The following is a 27967-nucleotide window of genomic DNA, read 5'->3' on the forward strand; positions in this document are numbered from 1 at the left end:
CTGGCTTTATTGAGATATAATTGACATACAACACTGTGTGAGTTTGAGGTACACAGCGTGATTGATAGACGCATAAATTGTGAAATGAATACCACAATAAGGTTAGTCAACACATCCATCACCTCACGGAGTTACTTTGTGTGTGTGTGGTGAGAAAATTTAACGTCTGCTCGAAGGTGCACAGTTCTTGAGCAAAGAGGTGTTGCTAAACTAAAAACATCGTGTCAGCCTTTAAAATCTCGTGCCAGGAATTAAAATGCTATTCTTTTTTTTTTTTAAGCTTTTATTTATTTATTCGACAGAGATAGAGACAGCCAGCGAGAGAGGGAACACAAGCAGGGGAGTGGGAGAGGAAGAAGCAGGATTCCAGCGGAGGAGCCTGATGTGGGGCTCGATCCCACAACGCCGGGATCACGCCCTGAGCCGAAGGCAGACGCTTAACCGCTGTGCCACCCAGGCGCCCCTAAAATGCTATTCTTTTTTTTTTTTTTAAGATTTTATTTATTCATTTGACAGAGATAGAGACAGCCAGTGGGGAGTGGGAGAGGAAGAAGCAGGCTCACAGCAGAGGAGCCTGATGGTGGGGCTCGATCCCATAACGCCGGGATCACGCCCTGAGCTGAAGGCAGATGCTTAACCGCTGTGCCACCCAGGTGCCCCTAAAATGCTATTCTTAATAGTGGTTCCTGCCTTCTGGATTCATGAACATGTCCCCCCTTCTCTTCACTAATTATCTCATTGCGATTTCCCTAATACTCTGCAAAATGAAACCTTATAAGGGACATTTCCTACATAATATTAGTGTAGCAAATGCTACTTGAAGCTTTTTGGGTAAAATAAAGGTACAAGATTTTTTGTGTATTTCTCTCTATATGTACACATGTACAAAGACTCTCTCCTTGGTGAGCACTTCTAATAGTAGACAGGACTGCCTTTGGAGGTCGTAGAAACCACTTTTTCCTGGCATTTAACAAAAGGACTCATTGTATCTCTCTAGACTGATGTGTGATCCTGAAGACAGAAATAGACACAGGACCTTTAAAGTTCTTTATATACATTTTATTCAATTCAAGCCCTTGAATATGTAGTAAGTACTCCACTGTTTTAGATGCTGTGGGTGACCTCAATATGTGAAAGATAGGTCATTGCAGCCACAAGGAGTTTATAGTATTCGATCCCTGAATAGACACAAAACCCCCAAAGCAATGGCAGTAACAAGTGAGGACAACACAATCCAGAATATATTCCAGCAGAAAGTGAGGTACAGATTTATAAATTTTGTAGAAAATCAGAGAAGAGCTAAAATAATGTGGAAGTTTGCATTAGAATTGCCTAATTCACTTGATAAGCGATAAAAATTAAGAGAATTAAAATTTCATTATTTCAGAATTAAGTATTACAGAAAAATCTATGAATGTTGTTTTGCTTTTTTTTTTTTACAGAGACTTAAGACATTGAGTGTATCTGCAAATACTTTTCAAATATCAAATTGCACAACATATTTTTAGCCTAAATGAGTTGATTGTTTTTACAGCAGATTAGAAATTCTTCCTCTTCTTAATTTTCTCCTGTTGCATACACATTCACAAAAAGGGAAAGAAAACCTAGCTGGCCCAGGATATAATCAGTGTTTATACTCTACCAACCAAATAATTGTTTTTCTACATATGACCTCTTGAAGTTTAGCAACATACTAAGAAAGGAAACTAGAGGGAAAGTCACAGACTACTGACTAAACCAAAATATTTAGCTCATGTCAGTTACTTCAAAATGTCCACCTTGCCAGCTACTTAACCTACATGTAATAAAAAAAAAATGGCATTGTGTTCTGAACTATGTGCTTTGAGCCATTTATTTGTCCCGTCTCTTATTATAAGGGGTCATGTAATCTTAGAATTCCAAGTTGTCGATGCTTCTGTTTGGAAAATGTAGTAATTATTTGTATTTGCTCAGGTAGGTTGAGACAAACTGAAAGACTTTGTTTCTCCCCACCGGCAAATCTTCACCTATTTATTTGACTGATCAGGAGCTGTCACTTCAAATATGTTTTTAATCTCTTTTGAAGCATTAAGTTTGACATCCGTCACCCTAGAGAACCCTCCTATGATGGGATTTCACTAATAATTCCTATCTGTCAGTCTGTTACTACCTATCTCTCCAGCTATCTATCTGTCTGTATCTTTAATTGTTCTAAAGTGTCTCTGTGACTTTGTTCTTCAGCCAGTTGTGAGGGAAAAAAGCAGCTGCGTGATTTACTCCTATTGTGATTTGTGGTCATATTTTCCCAACATTTGTGATCGTATGTTTCTGAGATGCCTGAAAAACTGTTTGCATCTAAAATGTATCCTTTGCTATTCCTCCAACTAATTTTTTAAAGATTTATTTGTCTATTTTAGAGAAAGAGCGAGTGAGAGTGGGGGGAGGGGCAGAGAGCGAGAGGGAGAGCGAGAATCTCAAGCCAACTCCCATCCTGAGTGTGGAGCCCTACACAAGGCTCAGTCCCAGGACCCTGAGATCATGACCCCAGTCCAAACTGAGAGTCAGATGCTTAACTGCCTGAGCCACCCAGGCGCCCCTCCAATCAATTTTCTTAAAAAGAACCTGGGGTGGGGCACCTGGGTGGCTCAGTCGGTTGAGCGACTGACTCTTAATTTCCGCTCGGGTTATGATCTCAGGGTTGTGAGATCAGCCCTGAGTCCAGCGCCATGCCCAGCACCAAGCCTGCTTAAGACTCTCTCTCCCTCTGTTTCCCACCCCCCAATCCACTTGCACACACACTTTCGCAAACAAGCAAACAAACAAAACCCAACAAACCTTAGGGGTGGGGGAGGTAGAGTCACTATGCATCCTTTGATCTGTGTCTGGGGAATGCCCTTTTCCCAAGCATTGTGGAAGAAAATATAACTCTAATTTAGAATACATCCAGTACTTGGTCCTAATTCCTACAAAGAACCTGCAGGAGTAAGACATGGGAATTCTGTAACTGGATCAGTTGCTTGCCTCATTGTGTTTCTTCTTTCCTGTTTTATGAAAACTGGCGAGATGATCAAAGGACTTGTGATATCTAGGGTTCTCCCTTCTCAGGAGCAACCCTATGAGAAAATTGGAAAGCATTTTATTCAAACCCAGTGGTTTTATATTCTTGATATGTAATTCTTCTAGCAAAAGTTTTATCCTGGGAATGCCTGTGTGGCTCAGTTGGTTAAGCAGTGGACTCTTGGTTTCGGCTCTGGTCATGATCTTGGGGTCATGGGATCGAGCCCTCCACTGTTGGGCTCCACGCTCAGTAGGGGGGGTCTGCTTGAGATTTCTTCTTTCCCTCTCCTTCTGCTCCCCCCAGCCCCACACTCACACTCTCTAAAATAAATAAATAAATCCTTTAAAAAAAATGTTTCATTCTCTGAACCCAACTAAGGGTGGGATGGGACAGAGAGAAAGTTGTGATTTTCTACGTCATCACTGATTAAAAAAAAAAAAAAGTCTTGGTTGTTCAGCTTATGAGCCTTTCCCTAGGGTGATTTTCAGGAGTAAGTGTTTCACTGTTTACTTTTACCAAAGTAAAGGTGACTTTTTAGTTGTTCATTTTCATACTTTTCCTTGGTATATTTTCTAAAAATAATGATAATGCCATTTATTGAGCCCCTACTTTGGGTCAGGCATATGTTGGTATTATTTACAGTAAAACCATCATCACAATTCTCCAAGGAAAGTATTATTTTCAGGACGAGGAAACAGGTTCAGAGAGGTTAAGTAAGTCATTCAGTGTAGCACAGCTAGAAAGTTGCACAGCCAGGACAGGAAATCAGGTCTCTCCAACTTCAAGGCCTCTCTAGCCAACAGATTTACTCAACATCACCTTTTCGTTGTATATTTTGTGGACTCTTCAATTCTCTTCTTATTGTGTTCTTTTGTCATGTACTTTGATGCATTCTGAGTGTACTTTTCCAAGTAAATGGCTATATAGTAGATAGAAAAGGGGCTCATATCTTTAAATCCTACAATGGAGTCTTTTATCAGCAGTTCCAAAGAGAAGAGCTCAGTCTGGATTTGGCTTGCAGATACATCAACAATCCAGCTTCACTCCTAGAGCTTTGTCAAGCAATTCTCTGTCCATGGATTACTTTGAGTTTGGAAATAATGGAGGGCAGCACCTCTAGGCTCAGTCCAATTTGGTTCTAAAGACTTCTGCAGTGCAACAAGTTCAAGAAACGTGAAATCTAGTTTATTTAATTACTTGAAATCACTTCTTGAATACCTACTATGAGTAAAACCTTATGCTAGGTACTTTGTAGATAGACCCAGTCCTTTCCCTCAAGGGTGTTCAAGTATAATGCGGGAGAGAACACATTCACTTAGTACAACACAGGACTTGTGGATAAAGGGCGTGACCGGGAGGTCAGGTGGTGGCACATAGTGGTGATGGTGTCCAGAAGTGCCGTCGTGAAGACCCAAGTTATGAATTAGTGCTCCAGAGGGTCCTTAGTTAAGATTAGACCAGGTACAGGTGCTCGGGCAATAAAGCAGATCATATCTGAGTCAGTTCTGGGTGGGTTCTTGGAGGCAATCTATGATTCTTCACTAGGGAAACCAGAAGAGGTCACAAAGAAATAGAAGCGGAAGGAAGTTGAAGGTAATCTGAGTAAGTTTCCACATTCACTGGCAAAACAGTATTTCTTCTTAACATCCAAACGAAAAGAAAAAAAAAAACAAGAAAGAAAATGGCCAACTTAAGAGGAACTAGGAGAATAGATGGCAATACAGTTTTTATTTCCATTAGCTCTCATATCTAAGGTTTCTAAAGTGCTTTACAAAATATTACGCCGCACAATACTTTTATGGGAGAGCCAAGTGTTGTTATCTCCCTATAAAGGTGGGGGAAAGAGGCACGGGGGTTTGCTTCTTTTATGCCAAGTGAGGCCAAATATTTTGTGGAGTATTTGAAACGAGACTTGAAAACAGAGAAGCAAAGAGAGAGAAGGCTGGAAGAATTTGTAATTGAGGGGCGTAATTTCCTACCACAGAAGTGTCTGGAGAACGTTAATACAGTGAATCTTCATTTCCAGTGAAGTGGAATGAAAGCCTTGAATTGCTTCAATGCGCCACATCGTGCAAATAGCAATTTCAGTTTCAGAAAACCGTCCACGCATAGTAGAGCTGTTCAGCGAGAATGGTCACGAGGAGGATTTCACACAGAATTGTCCAAAACGTGTTCGCGGTTGTACGTTACATACACCTCTACAGAGTGGATCCAGACAAATGTTCGCCGTTGAAAGATTACGTATTTATGGGTGTAGGCTCTTAAAATACACTAATGGATATCTAGTATGTTTCGTTTCCACTCTGTTAGTTATACAAATATTGTTTTTTCCTTCCCCTCCTTGCCTGTGTTCTCTTTCATTTTGGAACTTTCTTTAAGGGCATCTGCCCAGGGAAGACAGATGCCATAGCTCAGTAAGAATAGATATTGCAGTCCTACTTCCTTCTTTACGAAAACATTTATAAAAGATAAATACAGATTGATTCCCTTCATGGAAAGACATGGATTCTCAAAATTCCTGTGAGGAAAGGGGTACTTATAGTTATTTGTTTTTATATTTTGCAGTGGGGTGTTTGAAGTCAACACATTTAGAAAGTTAGGTTGTCTTTCAATAAGTTTCTGACCAAACAAGGAATAAAATCTGTTGATCTTAACACCAAGCTAGGACTTTTCTTTTTTTTCTTTTTTTTAAAGATTTTTTAATTTATTTGACAGAGACAGCCAGCGAGAGAGGGAACACAGGCAGGGGGAGTGGGAGAGGAAGAAGCAGGCTCCCAGCGGAGGAGCCTGATGTGGGGCTCGATCCCAGAACGCCGGGATCACGCCCTGAGCCGAAGGCAGACGCGTAACGACTGAGCCACCCAGGCGACCCCAAGCTAGGACTTTTCAAGCAGTTAGTGCTAATGAATACGTGATGTGGCTCTTTTTAAAATCAACTAGCACCCCTATTTCTTATTCTGGAAAAGATTTGAGGTAACAATGTTGCTTTCATTGTTAAGCTAGTTACAAAGATTTAATCACAATGAACATTTTTGGGGAGCAAATCAATCTCTTTATTCATAATAGATCTGAAATTATTAAAGCTACTGATGTCAGAGTTTCAACTTTATTTCGAAGTTACAATGTACTAGTTAAGGAATTATATTTAAATATAGCTGTAAGTCTTTCTTGACTGGTTTAGGGGAGAATTAAGCCCCAATGCCGCAAGGCATCCACTGTATGTAACAAATGAACTTTTGTCCTGCGCATCCAGAATGGCATTAGTTACGTACCATCCTTGGGAGAATTGAAAAGATAGTCAAATAATTTACTATGTAAGAAAGCCCAGATGAGAGATCTTAGGTGCAAATGTTAACGTTCTCTGGGTTCAGTCTCTGCATTTCCACCCTCTCTTAACAACCTCCCCTCCCGGGCAAAACATTAACAACAAGTAAGCCTTTGGGGAAATCTGTTTTATTGGAAAACATAACACTTCTTACATATAAGCACGGTAGTTGCAATGTACCAAGTTAGGTAAAGGTTATATTAATGACAGACAACTCTGTTAGACAATAGCAGCCAAGCCAATGTTCTAATTATCTCTATGTAAGTTCCCTAGAGGAATATCAAGGAAGTAAAGGAAATGCAGCCAACTCGGAGACAGCCTTATTCTCTAACAATAATACTGTCTTCTTTAATAATCACTTCCAACACACACACACACACACACACACACGTGTACACACGTGCGTGCTTATGCATGTGCACACATGCACACACACTCAGTTTTTAATGTTTTCCATTAAACAAGCATGATTGATATTTAGGCAATAGAAAATTTAAAAAACCAAGAAAGATGTTATTATAAGTGATCTCATGAGCCATCATGTCGTTACGTTAAAAAAAATAAAATTATTCGGGCGCCTGGGTGGCACAGCGGTTAAGCGTCTGCCTTCGGCTCAGGGCGTGATCCTGGCATTCTGGGATCGAGCTCCACGTCGGGCTCCTCCGCTGGGAGCCTGCTTGTTCCTCTCCCACTCCCCCTGCTTGTGTTCTGTCTCTCTCTGTCTGTCTCTATCTCTGTCGAATAAATAAATAAAATCTTAAAAAAAATAAAATTAAAAAAATAAAATTAAATTAATTTACCAATAAGAGCAATGAAGATTAGAGAATATAATGATATCATGTTATAAATAGTCTTTACACATGTTTCTCCTGGGTTTTGATCAATTCATTATTGGATAGTGAAACTTTAAGTATACTCTATTAGTAAAAGAGATACTTTTAGTGAGTAAATAGTGACAATTTTTCTATTTATCTGTGCTGCCTTGTAGTAGCTTCTTCTGAATTACTGTTTCGTGGGCTATGTGGATTTGGTGCTATAAATACCGAGCAAAATGGCTTCCAAGAAAAAAACTACCTACACCCTTCCAATGGGTTAATTATTCCCTGGGCGTTATGAGTGAATTTTGGAATCTGGGTGGGTTGGTTGGTTGGTTGGTTTTAAACAAAAGACTGTACATGTCAGTTCAAGCTAAACTTGAGATATTAAATTAAGATACGGGAACCCCAAAGGGAAGTAAAATGTTTTCATCTCTCTTTCTGGAAAACTGCTTTGCAAGCCCATTAAGTATGCTAGCTAGCCCAGTGCTTCTTTTGATTGCTCCCAAATTAACATACAGTTTTAGGCAAATGTCACTATTTATGTTTTACACAACGGCACAGCAAATAATGGATAGTTTGTTCCTTTATCTTGAAATACAGAATAATCACTTTTCTTCAAGAAAGCACAATGATCATTCTGCCTTTGTATAACATATAACAACTTTTGCAATGAAATCATCTCGTATCCATTGTATCTCATTATTAACCTCTGATATAAAACTCAATTTGAACTAAATCTAATTAGGTAGCAGGGAATCTAGTGATCTATGCACTGTAAGTACACATGAAAGGAAGGCGTCCTTTGTTTTGCTCTATTTCCTATTGATGTAACACAAAATATTACTTATGACATCTAGTACAATGATTTAGGTAATGTCACCAGTTAAAGCTATGACATGGATATAATACATAGTTTCAGTGAGCCTATCAGACACAAATCTTCAGGAAACTAGGCTTTATTGGTTCAGATCCTTGCCTGCTTGCTTTACAGAACACTTTGTTAAGTGAAAGGAAGAATAATGTCTCCAATTGAAAAACAGAGGGAGTTTGGGGCTGGCAGAATGCAATTGCCCAAGTTAGAGTGAACCAAATTGATCTGAAATCATTTAGATAACAATGTGATGGGCAGCGGACAGCATTTGTTTATGAAGACAGATTATGCCAGGCAAATCTGATTTATTTGGTCTTATAAAATTACTCAACAAGTTGGTGGATAAAGAAAACTCCATGGACAAACAATATATCTAAATGTTTGTAAAAGCTTTTGATGTGGGTCTGCATGAGATTAAGATAATTGAAATGCTGGGAAGATGTTGCCTGGATAACAATGCAATGGTGTGGTTATCAGATTTAAAACACAGTAATCATAAAATATAGATCATAATATCTAAGTGATATGTTTGGCAGGAGACCATAAAAGAGCTGGTATCTCTATAGATCAATATTGTAGGCAAGTATGAAATGATTTAGTCCACAAAAATTAGTTTACTCCTTCTTCATTGGATAGCATATCACAAAGAAAAATTAGCCCCAAATACTTTCCTGCTTATCCAAAATGAACTATTACTTTATTTTGGCTTCTACCGGTATTTACAAAATTGGAATTTGTGGTGTCTGCCAAAAGCATTAAAATGGGTAACCATAAGTTTGATAGATTTCCAGAACACAGTAAAATTCAATGAAAATCTTATGTCGTTTGTGAATAAATTCCTTTACGGATTTTTAAGACCTAAGAATTTTAAAGGAAAATAGCTATAGTAATGGTAATAATTTTGAGGGAAGCAGCAACTAATTATAAAGTTATGGGAAAAGGATATGGAAGGGAAAAAGAATACAGTATGGTATGTTTTATTTTTATTTTATTATTGTTTTTTGAAGATTTTATTTTTAAGTAATCTTTACACTCACCGTGGGACTCAAACCCACAACCCCAAGATCAAGAGTCATGCGTTCTACCAAGTGAGCCAGCCGGCCACCCCCAGTATGTGTGTTTTAAAGTTGTATTGTCAAATGGGAAAAATACTTTCAATATGTATGCGCACAGGTTACATTAAAATATTTAACAGTATTTGTTAAATGGCTACTAACCAATCAGAACTGACTTTGGCCCTAGGGCTAGAGCAGGGCTGAGAACCTGGTATGTCAGATATAGACTCTTGACTTGATGGATAATGGGGAGGTGGGTGGTGATTGGGAGAGGCTGGAGTGACCAGGGCAGTCAAGGGGAGATCATTTGGAAAGAAAGTGGCTACTTGCTAATTGATATGGCAGTATTTTAATATTTTAACAACAGATACAGCTTGTCTGATGGGTACCAGCTTTCTGAGAGCCTAAGGATCTAAGAAAAATAACAAACGAATTTTGAACAGGTTAAATTACAGGAAGGAAATTTCAATAAACAGATTATAAGATGTTAAGCTTCATGGGGCGCCTGGGTGGCACAGCGGTTGGGCGTCTGCCTTCGGCTCAGGGCGTGATCCCGGTGTTGTGGGGTCGAGCCCCACGTCAGGCTCCTCTGCTATGAGCCTGCTTCTTCCTTTCCCACTCCCCCTGCTTGTGTTCCCTCTCTCTCTCTGGCTGTCTCTATCTCTGTCAGATAAATAAATAAAAATCTTTAAAAAAAAAAAAGATGTTAAGCTTCATTAGGAATTAAATACGTACACATTTATTTTAACAAAGCCGTAGTTTTCAATTACCTAACTGGCAAATACCTTTTCTTACAAGTGACAGAACATAGTCAAGGGAAAATGGAAAGTGGCGTTTTTCAACCTGTAGGTAGAAGTATAAATAGGCACAAACTTTCTGAAAGACGGTTTCTCAATATTTATCAAAAATGTTTAAAATGCTAGTCTGACTTTATGGTTCTGGTAGCATTAGGCTAAATTAGACAGCTTGATTCTCCCAGTGAAAATAACTAAAAAAGCTGGGTCTTAAAAATATTCTTAAAGCATAAAGAGATGTGAGAGGGTAGTACGGAATCACCAGACTAATGGTGTCAGAAAAAGGGAGTTGAAATATGGGAGCTATTCTGCCCTGAAGGAATTTGCCAATTTGTAAAAATCAGAGTCTTCATCTTGATAGACATGCGTTGCAAGGGGGACAGACAGCAAAACCCTGCACACAGTAAGAGGTCTAATGGATGCTGCCTCACGAGATACTGGGAGCCGCAAGCCCTTGCGTATTTACTGATCGTATTCAAATTGGTTGGCCCAGTGAATCTCAAAACTTGAACTTAGGTTCCAATAATTCTGGCTTGGTGGTACCTCCAGGTGCTTGGCAAAAGCAAAGAACACAAGTCCTCTCTTCAATAAGATACCTTCATCATAGGCCTAAATCATTCCTATAAGTAATTTTTCCACACACAGCAATTACATTTTCAAAGAGAACCAGGTACACAAGGAACTAGATTAAATGAGTAAGAATAATCAGAGACAACAAACAACAAAAAATAGACTCATGAAGCCTTTAAATACTGGAATTATGAGGTGTGGGCTGTAAAACAAGACTAAAAAATAACTGTGACTATGTTTAAAGATGTAAAAGGCCAGCTTAACAATATCTGCAGAGAACGGGAAACCACAAAAAGTAACACAGCAAGTCTGAGTTTCAGAAAAGAACTGAATAGAATTTTATTGTGATTCAGAATATTTTAGATATTGTTGTTTTCAGTAAAATTTATAAATAAAATTTTATAAATATATATAGTAAATAAATCTATAAATGAAATTTATAAAAATTGAAAATCCAGCAAGATCGTAAGTATAGATTAGCTATACTTTAAGACTTAGTGAACATGAAGACATATCAAGAGAAATGTTCCAGAATGCAGCATGGAGAGGCAAAAGGAAAAAAATGGTTGGGGGGAGGATATATATGAGAGGGTAAAAGACAGAGGAGATATGTTGAGGATGTCTAACATAGTTTTAGAGTTCTAGAAGGAGAAGAAAGAATGAAATGAAGCAATTATTTGAAGAGTTAACTGCTGAGGAATTTCCAAACTGACAAAAGGCTTCAAAGCACTAATTTTAAGAAGTCTTATGAACTGAAAGCATGATAAATGAAAAGAAAGCCATACCTAAGCACATTAAAATAACACTTCTTAAAACCAATGACAAAGAACAAATATTAAAAGCAGAGAAAAAGATAAATTCCTTTTAAAAGAGCAACCACATACGGGCAGCTGACTTTTCACTAATAAAAATGGGAAGCAGAAGGCAGTGGAGTATTATTCTGAGTGTGCTGAAAGAAAATAACTACCAACTTTGAGTTCTCTAGTAGATAAAATAAAGACATTTCAGACACACTGGAGCTAATTTATTTGCTCCTAGCAAATCTACAGTGAAGGAAATTTCAAAGCGTCTAATTCAGGAAGGAGGGAAATGATCCCATATGGAAAGTCTCAAATACAAGAAAGAAGAGCAAATAAAGTGGGAACTGTGGGCAAATCTAATGAATATTGACTATGTAAAACAATAATAATGTCCTGTGGATTTTTTAAAACACAGAATTAAAGTGCACAAAAATAATAGCATATGTCAAGAAAGAGTAAATGCATGTAAAGTGCTCTAACTTCCGGGGGTGTCTGGGTGGCTCAGTCAGTTAAGCACCTGCCTTTGACTCAGGTCATGATCCCTGGGTCCTGGGATCGAGCCCCACATTGGACTCCTTGCTCAGCAGGGAGTCTGCCTCTCCCTTTCCCTCTGCCCCTCCCCACCACTCGCGCTCTCTCTCTCCCCCCACCCCATTTCCTAAATAAATAAAATCTTCAAAAAAAAAAAGTGCTCTAACTTCCTTATATTAACAAAAACAAACTGATACATTAAAAATATCTAATATAATTTTAAATTAATAAAAGGATATAAACAAAGTGTATAATTTTAAACTGGTAAAAGGGGAAGTTGATACATAAAAATCAGAAATCTGAAAGAGAGAAAAAGACATGTAATAGACAAATGGAAAACACTTTTTTAAAAAAAGTAACATTTATGCCCAACGTAGGGCTCGAACCCATGACCCTGAGATCAACAGTCACATGCTCTACGGACTGAGCCAGCCCAGCACCCTAGAAAATACTTTCAAAGGTGATTAGATTTATTTCCAAATATAGTAGCAACTACACAAATGCACAAGGACTAAAATCTGTTAAAAGTTAAGGACTGACTGATTAAAAATACCAAACTATTGTTAACAGAAGACAAATTTAAAACACAATGATAAAGGTTGAAATTAAAAGGAAAATACATACCTTACAAGCGCCAACCAAAATATAGCTGATGTGTGTAGAGAAAATCATCAGACCAAACACTTCTGTCTGAAAGCATTACTATGGATAAAGAGAGATACTTTATACTGTTGAGACATTCAATTAACTGAACAGATATTGCTTTTAATTCATATGCACCTACGACCGAGTCTCAAAATACAGAGAGTAAAAATTGAGAGACTACAAAAAGAAATAATATAATTCACTATATCTATATGGGGGGGCATACTTACGTATTGACATAAATATATACATATTTAATACTTGGTATGTACAACTGCAAAATACACATTCTTTTCAAGCATATGAATGGAATTTATTAACTCTAACGATATAGGTATAAAGATTGATAAGGCTTTTCCTCTCCTAGCCACATAGATGACCTTCATTATTATTCCAGAATGTTGATTTGGAACAGGCACATACATGTTTTGTATGGCGAAAAGCTGGTGAGATAGTCTTTACCCTTATGAGTTTATGAGCAACACCAGACAGACCTACAGACAGCACCAGTTTGAGGCAGTTCTGGAGAGGATATTAGTTTATCTCATTCAATTTAATTCTCATTCTATGAGGAGGGTATTGTTAAGCCTAATTAAGAGATAAAGAACTGAGATTCATGGGGATTAGGTAAATTTCCTAAGATCACCTCCTCAATCAATGACAGTGCTCAAATTCAAATATACTTCTTTTTTTTTTTTTTTTTTTTTTTTTTAATGAGCAATGAACCAGCCCCAGAAAATAGTTAATGCTTGATACAGGAAGTAAGGAGGAAACTATTCTTATAGAACCTCTGAAAGTTATGCAGATGATGTCTTGTGCGGCACTGACAAATCCTGAAGTGTCTGCAGCATAAGAGAGCTCCATACTGAGCCAAAGAAGTGGCTGCAGCAGTTTGACGAGGGGGCGTGATCGTGGAAGACGGACAGCGCTAGTGGTGAGGGATGTGCCGGACTGAGGGCGAAACGCCCAGCCTGTGCCCAGCCTCACAGAAACCAAAATGCGTCTCCATTATAGCTTCGGAGGACATAGAAAATCCTTTTCCTCCGGCTCAGGTTCATTCTTCCAATTGCTTGCAGTTGGTGAAGTGAATCCCAGTCTCAAAAGAAAGTCTTTTACGACTAAGTGAAAGTCAAGTTGTAAGTTCCCTCCACTTTCAAGCTTCAGAACGTGTAAGTCCAGTTTCAGCGTTTAGCAGAGGGAGTATCTGGGTCGTCAATTAAATCCATTCAATGTTGGAATAATTAGAGCCACATTACTTTTATCAACTGTTTTAATATTCTAGCTGACTGCGTGTCCACTCTACTTAAAAAAAGGAAAAATTCCTGCTGAACTCCCTGCATCCGCGTCCGCGCCCCGGCCCTCACCACCTCCCCCGCGCATTCACTGCAGCCCCGGAGCTCGCCTCCGACACAGCCATTAGCCTTATTTTTCCAAAACAGAGATTTGATTATGTAATTTAAATGCTTTAGAAAAAAAAACACAAAACCAATGGCTTTCTCCGAATCCTATCCCTCAATTTAGTGTGGTACGGAATGTTTGCAATCTGGCCCCAACTTATCTTTGCAGCCTTGGCTCCTCGGCTTCCCACCGTAGCCCCTTACCGCAAGAAAGCAGACTTATGCCCCATTGACGGACGGTATTATGTTGTGGTGCCTGTGTGACAAGAAACTGGGGCCAGTGGGGTGAAATAACCTCTCCTCGTCAAATAGCGAGCAAGCCCCAGAGCCAGCGTTCAAACTCAGGCTTGACTCCAAACCATGGGCTTAATCCTATAAACCACATTGTCTTCTCTTATAGGTTTTTGTGAATTTTGTGTTAACCATAGGAAACAAAATTAATTTTGAGCATCCTAAATGTTATGCATAATCCATGCTGTCTTGTATCTTAATTGAGGATAAAATGTAAGCCAGTCCTGTTACATTATTCTGTTATTTCTGTAGAACTGATAGTTGCCGTTAGTGTCACTAGTTTTCCTTCCTCGCAGACACTTAGATAGTAATCATAGTGCCTTCTTCCATTCATTGAGGGCTCTCTGTGTGCCATGCGTGGTGCTAAGCATTTTACATACATAATAATATTAAATGATCGAAGCACTCTGAGATCACCGGTATTCTTCCCATTTTGCGATGAGGAGATTGAGGCTAAAAGGCTAAGTAAGTTGCTTAAGATTGAACTGCTCGTGGTAGAGCTGGAATTGAACTCAAGGCTCTCTCACCCGACAGCCTGTGCCCTTGACTACTACCCTCTGTCCTCTCCCTTTAAAGCACCTAGACTGAGCTCCTCGATAACCTGGATCGCACCCGCCACGCGTCATGCTGGACACATGTAGTCTTATCTTGCAAGTCTTGTCTTCCCATCTTCCTGTCAAGCTTCTTTCTGTTTTCAGTCTCCTACTCTCCTGGGCACTGAAGGGCTTAAGATAGTAGCAACTATGACTATGAGCGAGGCTTTATTTTCCCTGTAGGGGAATGGGAGTGATCTAACCTTGGGGCAAGTGGCTGGGGTGGGGAAGAAAAGACCTTCCAAGGGTATAAGGTACAAAAACCTTTCTGTTTCTCCATTTTTTCTGCACCAAGATTCCCAAATGCCTAGAATTGAGCTGCTTATGATTTTATCTTCCCTCCTCTGTGTTCAGGAAGAGTGGGTTCTAGGTCCATAGGTTGCAGTGATAAAAAATTCAAAAAGCTTTTTTGAATCCAGTGCCTCATTATTTTAGTCATCAATTAATTTGCATATATGCCAGGCATTGTTCTAGATACTAGATGTACAGCTATGAACAAAGGTTAGATGGTGACTGGGTGTTGAGAGAGCCTGTCCTTCTGGGCCTTAGAGTGTTCTGAGGGACAGCAGACAATTAACACATAAACAAATATGTAGATAATATGGTGACAGAGAGTGATAAATGCTTCGAAGAGAAAGAAAGCGAGGTAAAGGAGTTGAAAATGGTGAAGGGTATGGCGGCTGTAGGGCTGCTATTTTTTTGGGTTGACCAGGGAAGATCTTTCTGGTATTTTTTTATTAAAAACCTAAATGAAGGGAAGGAACAAATCAGGAGCATATCTGAAGAAAGAACACTCTGGCAGAATAAACAGCCTTGAGGTGACAGTGTGCTCATCGTATTTGAGGAAAATAAGGAGACCAATGTGTATGGAACAGAATGGATGAGGAAGAGTGTGGTGGGAGATGCGGTGTAAGAACAGCCAGGGCCCAATCAGAGCTTTGGATTTCATTCTAAATATGGTGGGAAGTCATTTTAAGACTTTGAACAAAAGAGTTGAAATGATCAGGTTGATATTCTGATAGGATCCATCTTCCTGCTGAATACAGAATACAGTATAGTGGGGGTAAAGGTGGACAAAGAGCCAGAGAGAGGGCAGTGATTGGGGATCTAAGAAGGGCTCAGATGCAGGAAATGTTTTGAAAGTAGAGCAGATAAGAATTGCTAATGGATTGAATATGGGGTGTTTAGCTTGAGCCAAAAGTTCCTGGGTTTTCGTTGAGGCAGCTAATTGAAGGGAAGTGCCATTTACAGCGATGAGGATTATGTTTAGGAGAGGCAATCAAGAGGGACTCCTGGGTGGCTCAGTCAGTTGGATGTCTGCCTTCGGCTCAGGTCATGTTCCCCGGGGTCTTGGGATCAAGTCCCTCATCAGGCTCCTTGCTCAGCAGGGAGCCTGCTTCTCCCTCTGCCTGCCGCTCCTCCTGTTTGCGCTCATGCTCTCTGACAAATAAATAAAATCTTAAAAAGAGAGAGAGAGGAAATCAAGAATTGTTTTACCTTTATGAGAGACTGTTTGACTTCCAAGTTCTTGGGGCAGAACAGGCCTCTAGTAGATGTGAGTAATGTTAACCTTTTATAGGAGCATGTCTACGTGAAGGTAAGGAAGCAGAGAGAAGAAATAACGTTCTTTCTGATATTCAAGTAACTAAAAAGTAGGTCAGTCATCTGAATTTATACTTATACAAATTATTATTTCAGGGCAAGAAGTCTCTCTTCAAAAAAACTTCCTGGTTCATACTGTCTGAAAATTTCTAAGTTTAAATCAAAGTAATTGATGCCACCATTAGAAATAGTAAGCAGGGCACCTGGGTGGCTCAGTCAGTTGAGTATCCAACTCTTTTTTTTTTTTAAACGATTTTATTTATTTATTTGACAGAGAGACAGAGAGAGAGGGAACACAAGCAGGGGGAGTGTGAGAGGGAGAAGCAGGCTTCTCACCGAGCAGGGAGCCCAATGCGAGCAGGGAGCCCGATGCGGGGCTCAGTGCAGGACTCAATCCCAGGACCCTGGGATCATGACCTGAGCGGAGGGCAGACGCCTAATGGCTGAGCCACCCAGGTGCCCTGAGTATCCAACTCTTGATCTCAGCTCAGGTCTTGATCTCAGGGTCCTGAGTTCAAGCCTGTGTTGGGCTCCGTGCGCATGCGCGCACACACCCACCCACACACACACGTAAGCTTCAAGCACAAATAGCTTGAGCGATAATTCAGTGTTTATGAGTTTTTATCAAATTAGAGCAGATGAAGGTCCTGAGTGTTGAAAAGGGGGAAAAGATGTCATTGTCAAGAGCAAAGGTACAGATAAAGCAAGCAAAGGTTTCACAGTCTTGCTAGAGACTGTCATAATTTCCAAATGAAAAAATGAAGAAAAAAAAATGGAGAAAGAAGTGTTCAGGGGAGCCTGGGTGGCACAGCAGTTAAGCGTCTGCCTTCGGCTCAGGGCGTGATCCCGGCGTTATGGGATCGAGCCCCACATCAGGCTCCTCGGCTGGGATCCTGCTTCTTCCTCTCCCACTCCCCCTGCCTGTGTTCCCTCTCTCACTGGCTGTCTCTCTCTCTCTGTCAAATAAATAAGTAAAATCTTTAAAAAAATGAAGTGTTCAGATCTTGAAGGATTTACTTAAGTGTATACATAAATGGAGAGTGGCTACTTAAATTCTTTGTTTCCCCTGCCTTTTAGCCATTGTTCTACCTTCTAACCCTCATCTCTTCCCCAGGGTGTTTTTCCAACTAGAAGGCCTGTGGCATGATGAAGCATGTCTCTTCTTTTCTGTGGCCAGCCATCAAACAGGTGGCACTGGAGAAGTCCACTTTTCTGTGTAATTCCCTTTTCATATTGCATGCTCCTTGCTCCGACAGTGTCCTGGGGGTGTGTGTGGCAGCTTTCACATTATTTTTTTTCTGATTATCAGAGTGAAAATTTTTAACAAACTTTTAAAAAATAACAAAAGACTAAAATTCCTATTAACTAAAGGCAACTCCAACAACATTTTGGCATATTGCCTTGTTTTATTCATTTTGTTTTTCATAATTGAGCTCTTTATTGTACCTGCAACTTTGCATCCTGGTGTCTTTGCTGACCATTTTGGCATACACATGTGTCCGCGTCACCGTGTCTTTATGGCTACCCACTCATCTATAGCGTAGCTGTACCAGGACTTAAGGTAGTTTCTGATTATTTATAATTATAAATAACATGTGATAAATAGTCTTGTGTGTAAATCTTTGTAAATCTTCTTTTGAATGATTTACTAAAAAAGCAATTGGTGAATTAAAGGGTATACATATTTTTAAAAGCTTCTGATATACATCGCTACACTGATTTCCAGAAAGGTTGTTAGCAAATTATACTCGGGGGTATGTGGAGAAGGAGAACTACTGGAAATATTGGATTGTTAGGAAATAGTTGAAAGCAATTCTTTTTGAAAAAAGTAATGTCTTTTATTTTGAACACAGAGGAGAAATGGCTATGTGTTGTTACAGACTAATCATTAGTTGCCCCGTGTCATAGTGATAACATAGTACTAACTCAATGTTAGTTAAGTATTAGTCTGTGTGCTGCCAGTGTTACAGAGTATGGACAATAGCAGCTACGTTTGTGCAGTGAATGTCAAGAAACTCGCTTTTGATGGAGGTTAGATGGTGACTGGATGTTGAGCGAACAGGAGGATGAGAGAGGAGAGGTCAGAGAAAGCTTTCCCAGGAAGGGCGTGGAGTGGGAAGGGGGTAACGATGCCTCCGGAGGAGGGGGCAGCTGTAGGACCGCAGCACAGCAGCACCCAGTCTGCCCTTCCTTACACAGGAATGAAGCAGAGCTGGTAGGGACAGCACAGAAGGGAACACTTTGGCAACTGGGGTGATGTCGACGTTCTTCGGGTCAACCAGAGATTTTGGGGGAGGAATAATAGTTCCAGGTGGGTCAGGCTCTCTCCTAGAAAAGTTCATTTTCCTGAAAATAATGGAGGGTAGATAAACTCCTTGAACACTAGGTTTCTGAACTATCACAGAAAGAATACATAGCAATTATTTGATGGGTGATTAAAGAGATGTACGAAGGAAGACAGGGTGGCTGGAAGGATGGTTGGATGACACATTTGCTGTCCATCTGATAACTAGCACTATTTATTAAAAAAAAAACCCATGTACTGAATATCAGATCTATGCTAATCACTTCATTAAGTATTCTCCCAGTATAGCTGCTCTTTTGACTTTTTAAGTTTCCTTCATTTAATTTTTTCTAGAAACAGACCCACATTCTCAGTTGGACTGAGAGAAGGAGAGTCTTATATCTATGTTTCCCTTTCTCTGTCTGGCAGAAAGTTTAGCCAAAGACATTTTTCGTCATGCAATTTCAAAAACAAATATCACTCCCTCACTTTAGAACTTTAAATGACTCTCAAAAAAAAAAGTTGGGGGGGGAATGCCTGGGTGGCTCCGTCGGTTAAGCCTCTGACTCTTGATTTCAGCTCAGGTCATGATCTCATGGTCATGGGATTGAGCCCCTCCTCGGGCTCTGTGGGGGGTCTGCTTGAGGATTCCTTCTCTCCTCTCCCTCCCCCTCTGCCCTTCTGATTGTGCTCTCTTTCTCTCACGTGAATAAATCTTTAAACAAAGACTTTAAATGACTCTGTGTACCTGTCCTATGTTATAAAGTCTATAACCTGGTCCTTTACAGTCATGACCTGGTCCTTTACATTCTTTTCATAGTCTGATATGCCATAATTTTGCCTTCTTCCGTGTGTGCAAAAATTTATTGCAAAATAGATACAACAAAAATGCCCATTTTAGCAATATTTAAATTTGTAATTCAGTGGCATTGACAGCATTCACAATGTTTTCCATCTATCACTATTTTTTTACCACTATTGATTAATAAAACTTTATCACTCCAAAATGAAATTCTGTAATCATTACGCTGTAAGTTCCCATTTCCCCAACCCCTGATAACCAATAATCTACTGCCTGTCTCTGTGAATTTGCCTAGTCTAGATGTTTCAATATACATGAAATCTTCTCATATTTGTCTTTTGTGTCTGGCTCATTTCACTTAGCATAATGTTTTCAAGACTTACCCATGTTGTGTGGGTCAGCACTTCATTCCTTTTTTATGGTTGAATAATATCCTGTCATTTGTATATACCCCGTTTTGTTTATACATCTATCTGTTGTGGGACACTGGGTTGTTTCTACCTTTGGGCTTTCCTGAATAATTCTACGCTGGATGTTGGTGTACGAGCGCGTGTTGCAGTCCCTGCTTTCAATTCTTTTGTGTATTACCTAGATGCGAAATGCTGGGTCAAATGGTTGCAATTCTTACAGCAATTCTTATAAAGTACTTCATAGAGCTGAGGAGAAGCCTCTCTTGGAAAGGGACTATCTTAAAGTATTAAGATCTTAACTAAAATTTTCGACACCACACAATGTGTCCAGGCCATTAGGAGAAAAAGGCGGAGTTGAGAAAGTTGAGGTAAAAGCCATACATAAACTGACATGTCAAAAATGATCAAACTTGGGGGGCGCCTGGGTGGCACAGCGGTTGAGCGTCTGCCTTCGGCTCAGGGCGTGATCCCGGCGTTCCGGGATCGAGTCCCACATCAGGCTCCTCCGCTATGAGCCTGCTTCTTCCTCTCCCACTCCCCCTGCTTGTGTTCCCTCTCTCGCTGGCTGTCTCTATCTCTGTCGAATAAATAAATAAAATCTTTTTAAAAAAATGATCAAATTTTGGGAAATTAAATTTTATCAACACTATTAAAGGACTCAAATATTTTACATAGTGATTCAGAATGTTAATTTTGATTATAAAGTATCAAGTTTATTTGATACGATTTCATCTTTGTAATGGGAAACACCATAATGAAGGTGTTTTTCAAATTGTGGGTCCTATTCCTTTAGTAAGTTATGAAATCAATTTGTTTGCTATCATCAGCATTTTAAAAAAGAAAATATAATTGCATAGAAAATACAAGAATGCTTTGTACCCAGTTAAACTAAAGATTATTTTGTGAAATTTTTGTTTCAGTTCCATGTGTGTACCATAAAATACATTTCTTATTGTGGGATGTGACCAGGAAAAAAACAGTTTGAAGCCACTAGTGTGGCGGGAAGAGTCTGAGCTTTGGAATTAGCCGAACTCAGTTTGAATCTGGGTGACTTTTGTGAGTTATCTAACTTCTATGGCTCAATCCCCTCATCAAAAAAGGGAGAGTAATAGTATCTCCTTTGTTTGGTGTGTATGTGTGAAAAGATTAGAGATTACTTAAGTAGAATGCCTAAAATGTTCTTAATGATTAACAAATATATAATTACTTCCAGGTCTTCCCCCAAATAATGCACTCCATATAAAAACACTTCATTCACTTAGAAGGAAGAGGATTGTATTATTGATGGCTACATCTGTGATACTGTAGTCTACTTTAAAAACACACTACTCTTTGTCTCCAATTTGATCTAGTAAGGAGACTTGAGTTCTTCCCCCTTCCTATTCTCACATTGAATTATGGACTTTTGGCACTTTATTATACATCTGTCAAATTTTCTAATTTGATAGTTCAGCTAGTATTACAAACTTTCAAATCTCTTCTGGTGCTTAAAACAGTGCTGGGCATGTTACAGATTGCTGGATGAAAATCTATTAAACCTGGCCCATTGTACACCTTTTGCAAAGTATTACTTGTATAAGGGGAAGCAGATACAATCCTGATTCTGCCAGTATTTCTCACTCAATCTACTCTATGCTAAACAGGTCAGTTAGGCACTAAGTCATGTCTCTGGGTAGTACAAGTGGAAGGTGTGAACAGAGAAACCACTTTATCTGAGGACAGTCGGAAATTAGATCTTACTTTCCCCTCCCCACTCCTTTTCCCATCGGGGAGGGGACATTTATAAGCCCTGAGGACCAGGGTCCAGAAGCCGGCTGGCATCCTGAGCTCCAGAGGCTTGCCAGCACGCACGATCTCCCGCACTGAGAGCCCTTCTTCCCAGATGAATTCTCATAGTATCACAGACGCGCGCAGTGTCGATCGATACTGGATGGCAGACGTGCTCCCACCGTCAAGTGTAGGCACAGGGCGGTGGATTTAGCCGCCCTGCCGCCCTGTCGCAGCTTCTCATCAGCTCAATAAGGGCAGAGGACGTTAACCCGTTCCCCGGGACGACACCCACCCAGTTGCCTCCTGGCACGCGCCGCCCGCGGCCCCTTCCTCTCGACTTCTTCCCTCTTAGCTCCTCGCGTCGGGGCAGCAGGGTCCCAGCCTGCAAGGAGGGCGCCCATCGGTTGCCTCTCCGCCTGGCTCCCTGGACAGTCCCCCTCTGGAGGCAGCTGAGGCGGTGAGTGCCGAGCTTTCTCACACTCTGGACCTTACCTTTTTCTATGTTCGTCCGCCCCATGGGCGGCAGGGGGAGGCAGCACCCGTAGCCCCTAAGCCAGCTGCTGGGCCCCCGCCGAGGCTGCTGCGAGGTGGGGTGGGGGTGCGGGCCGCAGCCAGGCTCTCCGACCCGTGTGAGCCCAGCCAGGAGAAAACCCCGCCCCTGGCGCCCGCTGCCACTCCTGATTGGCCGGTCCAGCCTGAAGGCGACCGGTGGTCCCCGGGCCCGAGTCTCAGCTATAAAGGCAGCCCACGCATGACCGCTGTGGCGAAGCTCGGGTAGCTGCAGTGCTCTCCAGCTCTCAGCCCCCGCGGCGCCCCCTTTAATCTTTGCCCCGTGAGCACTCCCGACTCCGCCATGCCGAGGGGCTTCCTGGTAAAGCGAACTAAACGGACAGGCGGCTCATATCGAGTGCGCCTAGCTGAGCGGGTCTTCCCCCGGTTGGGGCCCCAGGAGGTGCCGCATTTTCCTGAGGAGGCTTCCAGTGCCCCCCAGCCCGGTGCGGAGCAGGTGGCACCCCCCACCTTGGAGGAGGCGGCGGCGGCCCGTGAACTGTCGGGGTCGTCCTGTCGGGCGGCTAGGGTGAGCCCGGGGGAGGGTGGGCAGGAAGGTGCTGCAGAGTGGAGGGCGGATGATAGGGATTGTCCCGGGCCCAGCCCCAGCCCCACGAAGCCGGCGGGCGCGGAGCTGCGCCGGGCATTCCTGGAGCGCTGCCTCAGCTCACCGGTCTCTGCAGAGTCCTTCCCCGGGGGTGCCGCCGCAGTGGCTGCTTTCTCCTGCTCGGCGGCGCCAGCCGCTGCACCGACCTCGGGGGAGCAGTTCCTGCTGCCGCTCCGGGCACCGTTCCCAGAGCCAGAGCTCCATCCAGACCCTGCGCCCCTCTCGGCCACCCTGCATGGCCTGAAGCGGGCGGCTGGCAACGAGCGCCGTGCCAAGACATCTCTGGGCTGCACGTCTGGACCTGCGGCCGCCGGAGTCAAGAAGCCAAAGGCCATGAGGAAGTTGAGCTTCGCCGATGAAGTGACCACGTCCCCTGTCCTAGGCCTGAAGATCAAGGAGGAGGAGCCCGGAGCACCGTCCCGGGGCCTGGGGGGCAGCCGCACGCCACTGGGGGAGTTTATCTGCCAGCTATGCAAGGAGCAGTACGCAGACCCTTTCGCTCTGGCTCAGCACCGCTGCTCCCGCATCGTACGCGTAGAGTACCGCTGCCCCGAGTGCGACAAGGTCTTCAGCTGCCCTGCGAACCTCGCCTCCCATCGCCGCTGGCACAAACCGCGTCCCACAGCGGCAAATGCCGCCACAGTCTCTTCAGCAGATGGGAAGCCACCTCCTTCGTCTTCCGCGACCTCCCCGGACTCTGGGGCTGTTGCATCTTTCTTGGCGGAGGGGAAGGAGAACGGCCGGGCAGAGCGTGCGGCCGATCAGCACCTGCAGGCGAGGGACAGCTCCAGGGCGGAGCAGCACCAGGACAGCTCCCCACACCAGGGCCTCCAGGTGCTGTCCCACCCTGAGCCACCGCTGCCTCAGGTCCCCTATACGGAGGGGGTGTTGGGGCGCCGGGTGCCTGGGCCAAGTAGTGCCACTGGTGTCGGGGGACACGAGATCTTCATGTGCCCGTATTGCCATAAAAAGTTCCGTCGCCAAGCCTATCTGCGCAAGCACCTAGGCACTCACGAGGCAGGCTCTGCTCGTGCGCTTGCCCCAGGCTTTGGCTCCGAACACGGTGCCTCCCTCGCCTTTGCTTGCCCACTGTGCGGGGCGCACTTCCCGTCCGCGGACATCAGGGACAAACACCGGCTGTGGCACGCCGTCCGCGAGGAGCTGCTCCTGCCTGCTCTGGCCGGGGCGCCCCCTGAAGCGCCGAGCCCAGGCGGAGCATCCGACGGGAGTGCTCAGCAAATTTTCTCTTGCAAGCACTGCCCGTCCACTTTCTTTAGCTCCCCGGGGCTGACCCGGCACATAAATAAGTGCCACCCGTCAGAAAGTCGGCAGGTCCTGCTGCTGCAGATGCCGCTGCGGCCTGGCTGTTGAGCAAAGAGATGAGGAAGATTGTGCGGTTGGCTTTGGAGGAAACAGACCATGGGAGTTTCTGTGGGGATTTCTCGAATTTGCAAGTTTACCCTCTTTCCTGCCTATATTTTTCTCTCCTTAAACTCCCAGTAGTCAATGTTCCGCCAGAGAAGCGGACAGCGAAATGTAAAATCCCTCCCTAGAGCAGGTATGTATATGGCATAAACATTCGCGGTCAAGGGACTGTCACTTTAAAGCCTTCTTGCTTTCCCCACAAAAATAGGATTTTCCCCCTCACTCTGGAGACCCTAACGAATCCTATATGACTTGTAATTCCTATGGAAAATCGTAGTGAATGCGTGCATGTCTCAGTATCTACAAAGGATTCTAGCTACCAAAAGTGGTAGTCGTTAATTTTCTTTTTTTTCTCTTGCCATCGCAGGCGCCTATGTAGTTTCTGTCTCGATAGGGTCAGATATCTTGCATTGTATATTCTGTGAATTGAAAGTTATGTGATTGGTGCCAAACTTACGGGGGTGGGGTGGGGAAACACTCAAGACCTATGCCTGTGGGCAGGATATGTAAGAGGATGTTTGCACTTTGGGGGGATGTGGGGATCTCCCTGTAAACGTTCCTTTTCTCAAGTATTAGTCCATTCTTAAGTTAGTATTTGGAGGTGGGGAGGGTGCTACTTTACTTGAAGGGAGTTGAGACACCCCCAAAATTCTCATCTTTAGCTTTTTTGATGTGTTTTCAGGAAGAGATACTTTAACAGCTTTTTGGAAACACAACTCATTTCCAGATGTTTGACTGTTTCAGTAGGGTTTCATCCAAATTGTTTAATCCTTCTGTTGTAAATCTCATACAGTGTCATATATGAAACTATGTTCAGTTTAAGGAAGATGTTAATACCTATAATCCACTATGGAACTGAATGGCAATTCATTCAATATTCATTCTGCAGCAGCAATCTGTTTTTGAATTTTTGTAAACCATATTCAGTGTATACTCTGTACCCATGCTCTAATAGCCAGAGTTTGGGACACTGGCTGAGTATTGCTTGACAGAGAGCCCATACTTGTAAGATGCTTACCATCAAATAAATGTACATAGCTGGTGCTTTGTTGTGTTCTGTGTTTGTCCTGAGAATTTCATTGAACACAGCCTATTTTTCAAAGTCACATTTCTTATCTCCCCAAAGCCAGTATCCTACTTTAAAATCTTAGTGACCCATTTAGACAGAATACAGACAGGGAAAATTATATTTTGTAAATGTAATGGTGCAGAAATGCAATGGGAAATTTTCCTTTGAAGTATGGCTTGCACAGACTGAGCTCCAAAAGGCTTTAAATCTAAAGATACTTTACCACCTAAAAATGTCAAGAGAAAATATATTTTTTCTTAAAAAAAGTAGCAGCTTTACCTAAAGATGAAAACAATCATGTTAACTGTGCTAATTCACTATTTCCAAGTTGGTATTTTTACTCAATTTAGTTGAGTAATATCATCAATCCATTAGCTGTTCATTTTTAAAAAATGAAAGCACCATAGAAATGTGTAAGCAGTTACTTTGATTTTCCTTTTTGAATTTTTCACCTTGGCTGTGGGAAACTGTCTATATTGTTTAACCTTGTTCTCAGGGACTCTCTTTGCTTATCTTCTACATAAGCTTCATAGGAATTTTATTTTCTACAGTTTCATAGCAATGTTTTTATTTTTAAGAAAACAAAAACTTAAGTGCACAGAACTCTGGAAGGTTCTTTTAGAAACTGCAAAAAGTTTTTTCCCCTCTGAATGTGTATTATAAAAGACAAATTGAAAATTTAAAAATCAAAAAGAAGCATGAGGCTAAGATTAATTGATGCTTTAACCAAGTGCACTGGGTAAAGTTTCTGACCAGCCGTTATGAAGGTGTAAAATTGCCTGCATTTTCAGTGACTGTGGTAGAATCTCTGAGAAGTTGGGGTGTATCTTAACAAGGGAATTCAACTTCCTTTTTCATGATTTGCTAAGATAACCTAGGTTTATGCTTTATATCTCTCCATTAATCATACAGTTCTGCTTATTAAGCCTGAAAATATATTAAAGACAAATAGACGAGAAACATAAAAGACAAATCAACACTCATGGATATAAGTGATAAGAATATTTTTATTGTATTATTAAATACCATATCTTTTTCTTTCACTGTTACAAATTTGTAGATACTACATGAATGATGATACATAATTTATATTTTATAGTCTGCCGTATGATTTATTTACACATGCAGTTAGTACTGATGTCATGCTCTATTTCCTTAGGAGATGCCCGTTCAAAACAAAATATGAACAAAATGTGAGCAGCTTATTTACTGTAGGAAAATATTTCTGGAGGGTGGAATGAATACCAACCTGCATCAGCAAGTTCAGTATTAGTAATATTAGATTTAATTTAGACTCCTGGGCCATGTTCCCTTTTCTTGCAAAATACACATAATTTAAACAACACATTTATATCACAAAAGTTTCTTTTTCTTTCTTTCTTTCCATCCCCCCAATTACCTTCTTTTTGGTACTCAGGAAAGAACACAGATATACCGGGATCCAGCAGCCAGTAATACAGAGCCACAATCTCAAAACAAAAAAGGCATTTAATAGTGATACCATTTAAAAAGCAAAACATCAGAAAAATATTTGAAAGCTAAACACAGATCAAAGTTCAGCACAGTGATCGTTCTGGTTATGAGCTATATCATGGCATCGTGTGCACGGCCAAGAAATGAGGCTTTGCTTTGGGGAGCAAAAGTTAATGCTAAAATTATGTCAGTTGGAATCTGAGATGCTAAAAGACCATTTATTTTAAGTGTTTTATTTTCATAACATAAATAATCCATACACATCCTGTGTATTCTGACTTGCAACTTTTGCAATAACTTTACAAATGCTTAAATTTAAAAATTTACATTTGTAAAAAAAATTATATATTTACTGAGCCATAAAGTTGCAATGGGGCACGATAAATAAAATAATGAGACTATCTGTCCAATTATAGTTTGGCTCAAAGTTAATCATGAAATTAAAAGTGAAACTGCTTAGACATAATTATCCAGGAAGGTAAAGGGTATAGAATAAAACTCCACCCCCCAAGAATATGGCAGCTTAGAGTGTTGGGGGGGGGGAACCAACTGAATAAACAACCCAAATCTAAAATATTAAGTTACAAATTATTTAAATCCAGTGTTTTCTAAAATAAATGTTCAGGAAGAAACATGCAGGTTATGGCAAACACGAAGTCCTGAAAGGGTTAACACTATGTTCATGCTAAGGTGGTTACTGCTGATCACACTGCTGGGCTGCTTGTCTCCTTAGGATTTATTGGCTGAACCAGAGGATCGACGCAGCTTCATGGACATGCGGCTTTTGCTAGTTCGAGGAGACATTGGAGAGGCCAGGTCAGCCCCATCTACCTGCGTTGCTGTGGGAGTTTCACTGGATAGAATCTCTGGGTAGGAGCCTGTGGGAAATAGCAAGAGCATTAGTACACGTCGTCCGGCTTCTCATCCCGTAAGAAATAATCTTTCTGCTACTGATCTGTAGCATGGATCCCAACCCTTAATGAAGTCTTTTGAGGGGGGAAAAAAGAAAGACCAAAACTTGCCTATTAGAACAGCCTACTCATATTTTATTTAAACCCCAGTAATCCGGTGGCTCATGTAATCATATTAGCAAGAAAGCACCAATCATTATTTCCCGAGCCAGAACTAACCAAGAAAGTTCCTCAGAAAAAGCAATGGGATGCAAAATCTTTGGGCCAGACAGGACAGGGATCCAAAGCATCATTAGCATGCAGGGAAGGGCTTACGAAGCAGGTGAGAAGGACCACAT

At 41.6% G+C, this 27967-nt stretch overlaps 2 protein-coding genes and 1 long non-coding RNA gene across 11 annotated transcripts in view; 2 read left to right on the forward strand and 1 right to left on the reverse strand.

The window, feature by feature from the left end:
* Nucleotides 1-27967, forward strand: part of LOC105239132 — a 283627-nt gene that overhangs the window by 127269 nt on the left and 128391 nt on the right. Inside the window, exon 4 of one of the 2 annotated variants that reach the window (XR_002143420.2) lies at nt 27452-27539. The exons of the other annotated variant lie outside the window; for it this stretch is intronic. This is a non-coding gene — a long non-coding RNA (uncharacterized LOC105239132). Of the gene's footprint in view, nt 1-27451; nt 27540-27967 lie in introns of those variants that run through there. 2 annotated transcript variants of the gene reach the window in all.
* INSM2 (INSM transcriptional repressor 2) lies at nt 22449-24385 on the forward strand. The gene has a single exon (XM_002922818.2). The coding sequence runs from the start codon at nt 22449-22451 to the stop codon at nt 24120-24122; it is 1674 nt and encodes a 557-aa protein (XP_002922864.1). The 3' UTR covers nt 24123-24385.
* Nucleotides 26235-27967, reverse strand: part of RALGAPA1 (Ral GTPase activating protein catalytic subunit alpha 1) — a 241958-nt gene continuing 240225 nt past the window's right edge. For 7 of the 8 annotated variants that reach the window (XM_002922820.4, XM_019803334.2, XM_019803330.2 and 4 more), the window contains one exon: nt 26235-27596. In XM_002922820.4, the coding sequence (XP_002922866.1) occupies nt 27448-27596 (149 nt within the window). In that variant the 3' untranslated portion in view covers nt 26235-27447. The remainder of the gene's footprint in view (nt 27597-27967) is intronic. The other variant, XM_019803332.2, reaches the window with a different exon arrangement.

This window comes from Ailuropoda melanoleuca, chromosome 20, assembly GCF_002007445.2.
Source record: "Ailuropoda melanoleuca isolate Jingjing chromosome 20, ASM200744v2, whole genome shotgun sequence".
NCBI lineage: Eukaryota > Metazoa > Chordata > Mammalia > Carnivora > Ursidae > Ailuropoda > Ailuropoda melanoleuca.

What these genes read in the sequence shown, in the direction of transcription:
- INSM2 (XM_002922818.2), top strand. Translation starts at nt 22,449, where the DNA reads ATGCCGAGGGGCTTCCTGGTAAAGCGAACTAAACGGACAGGCGGCTCA.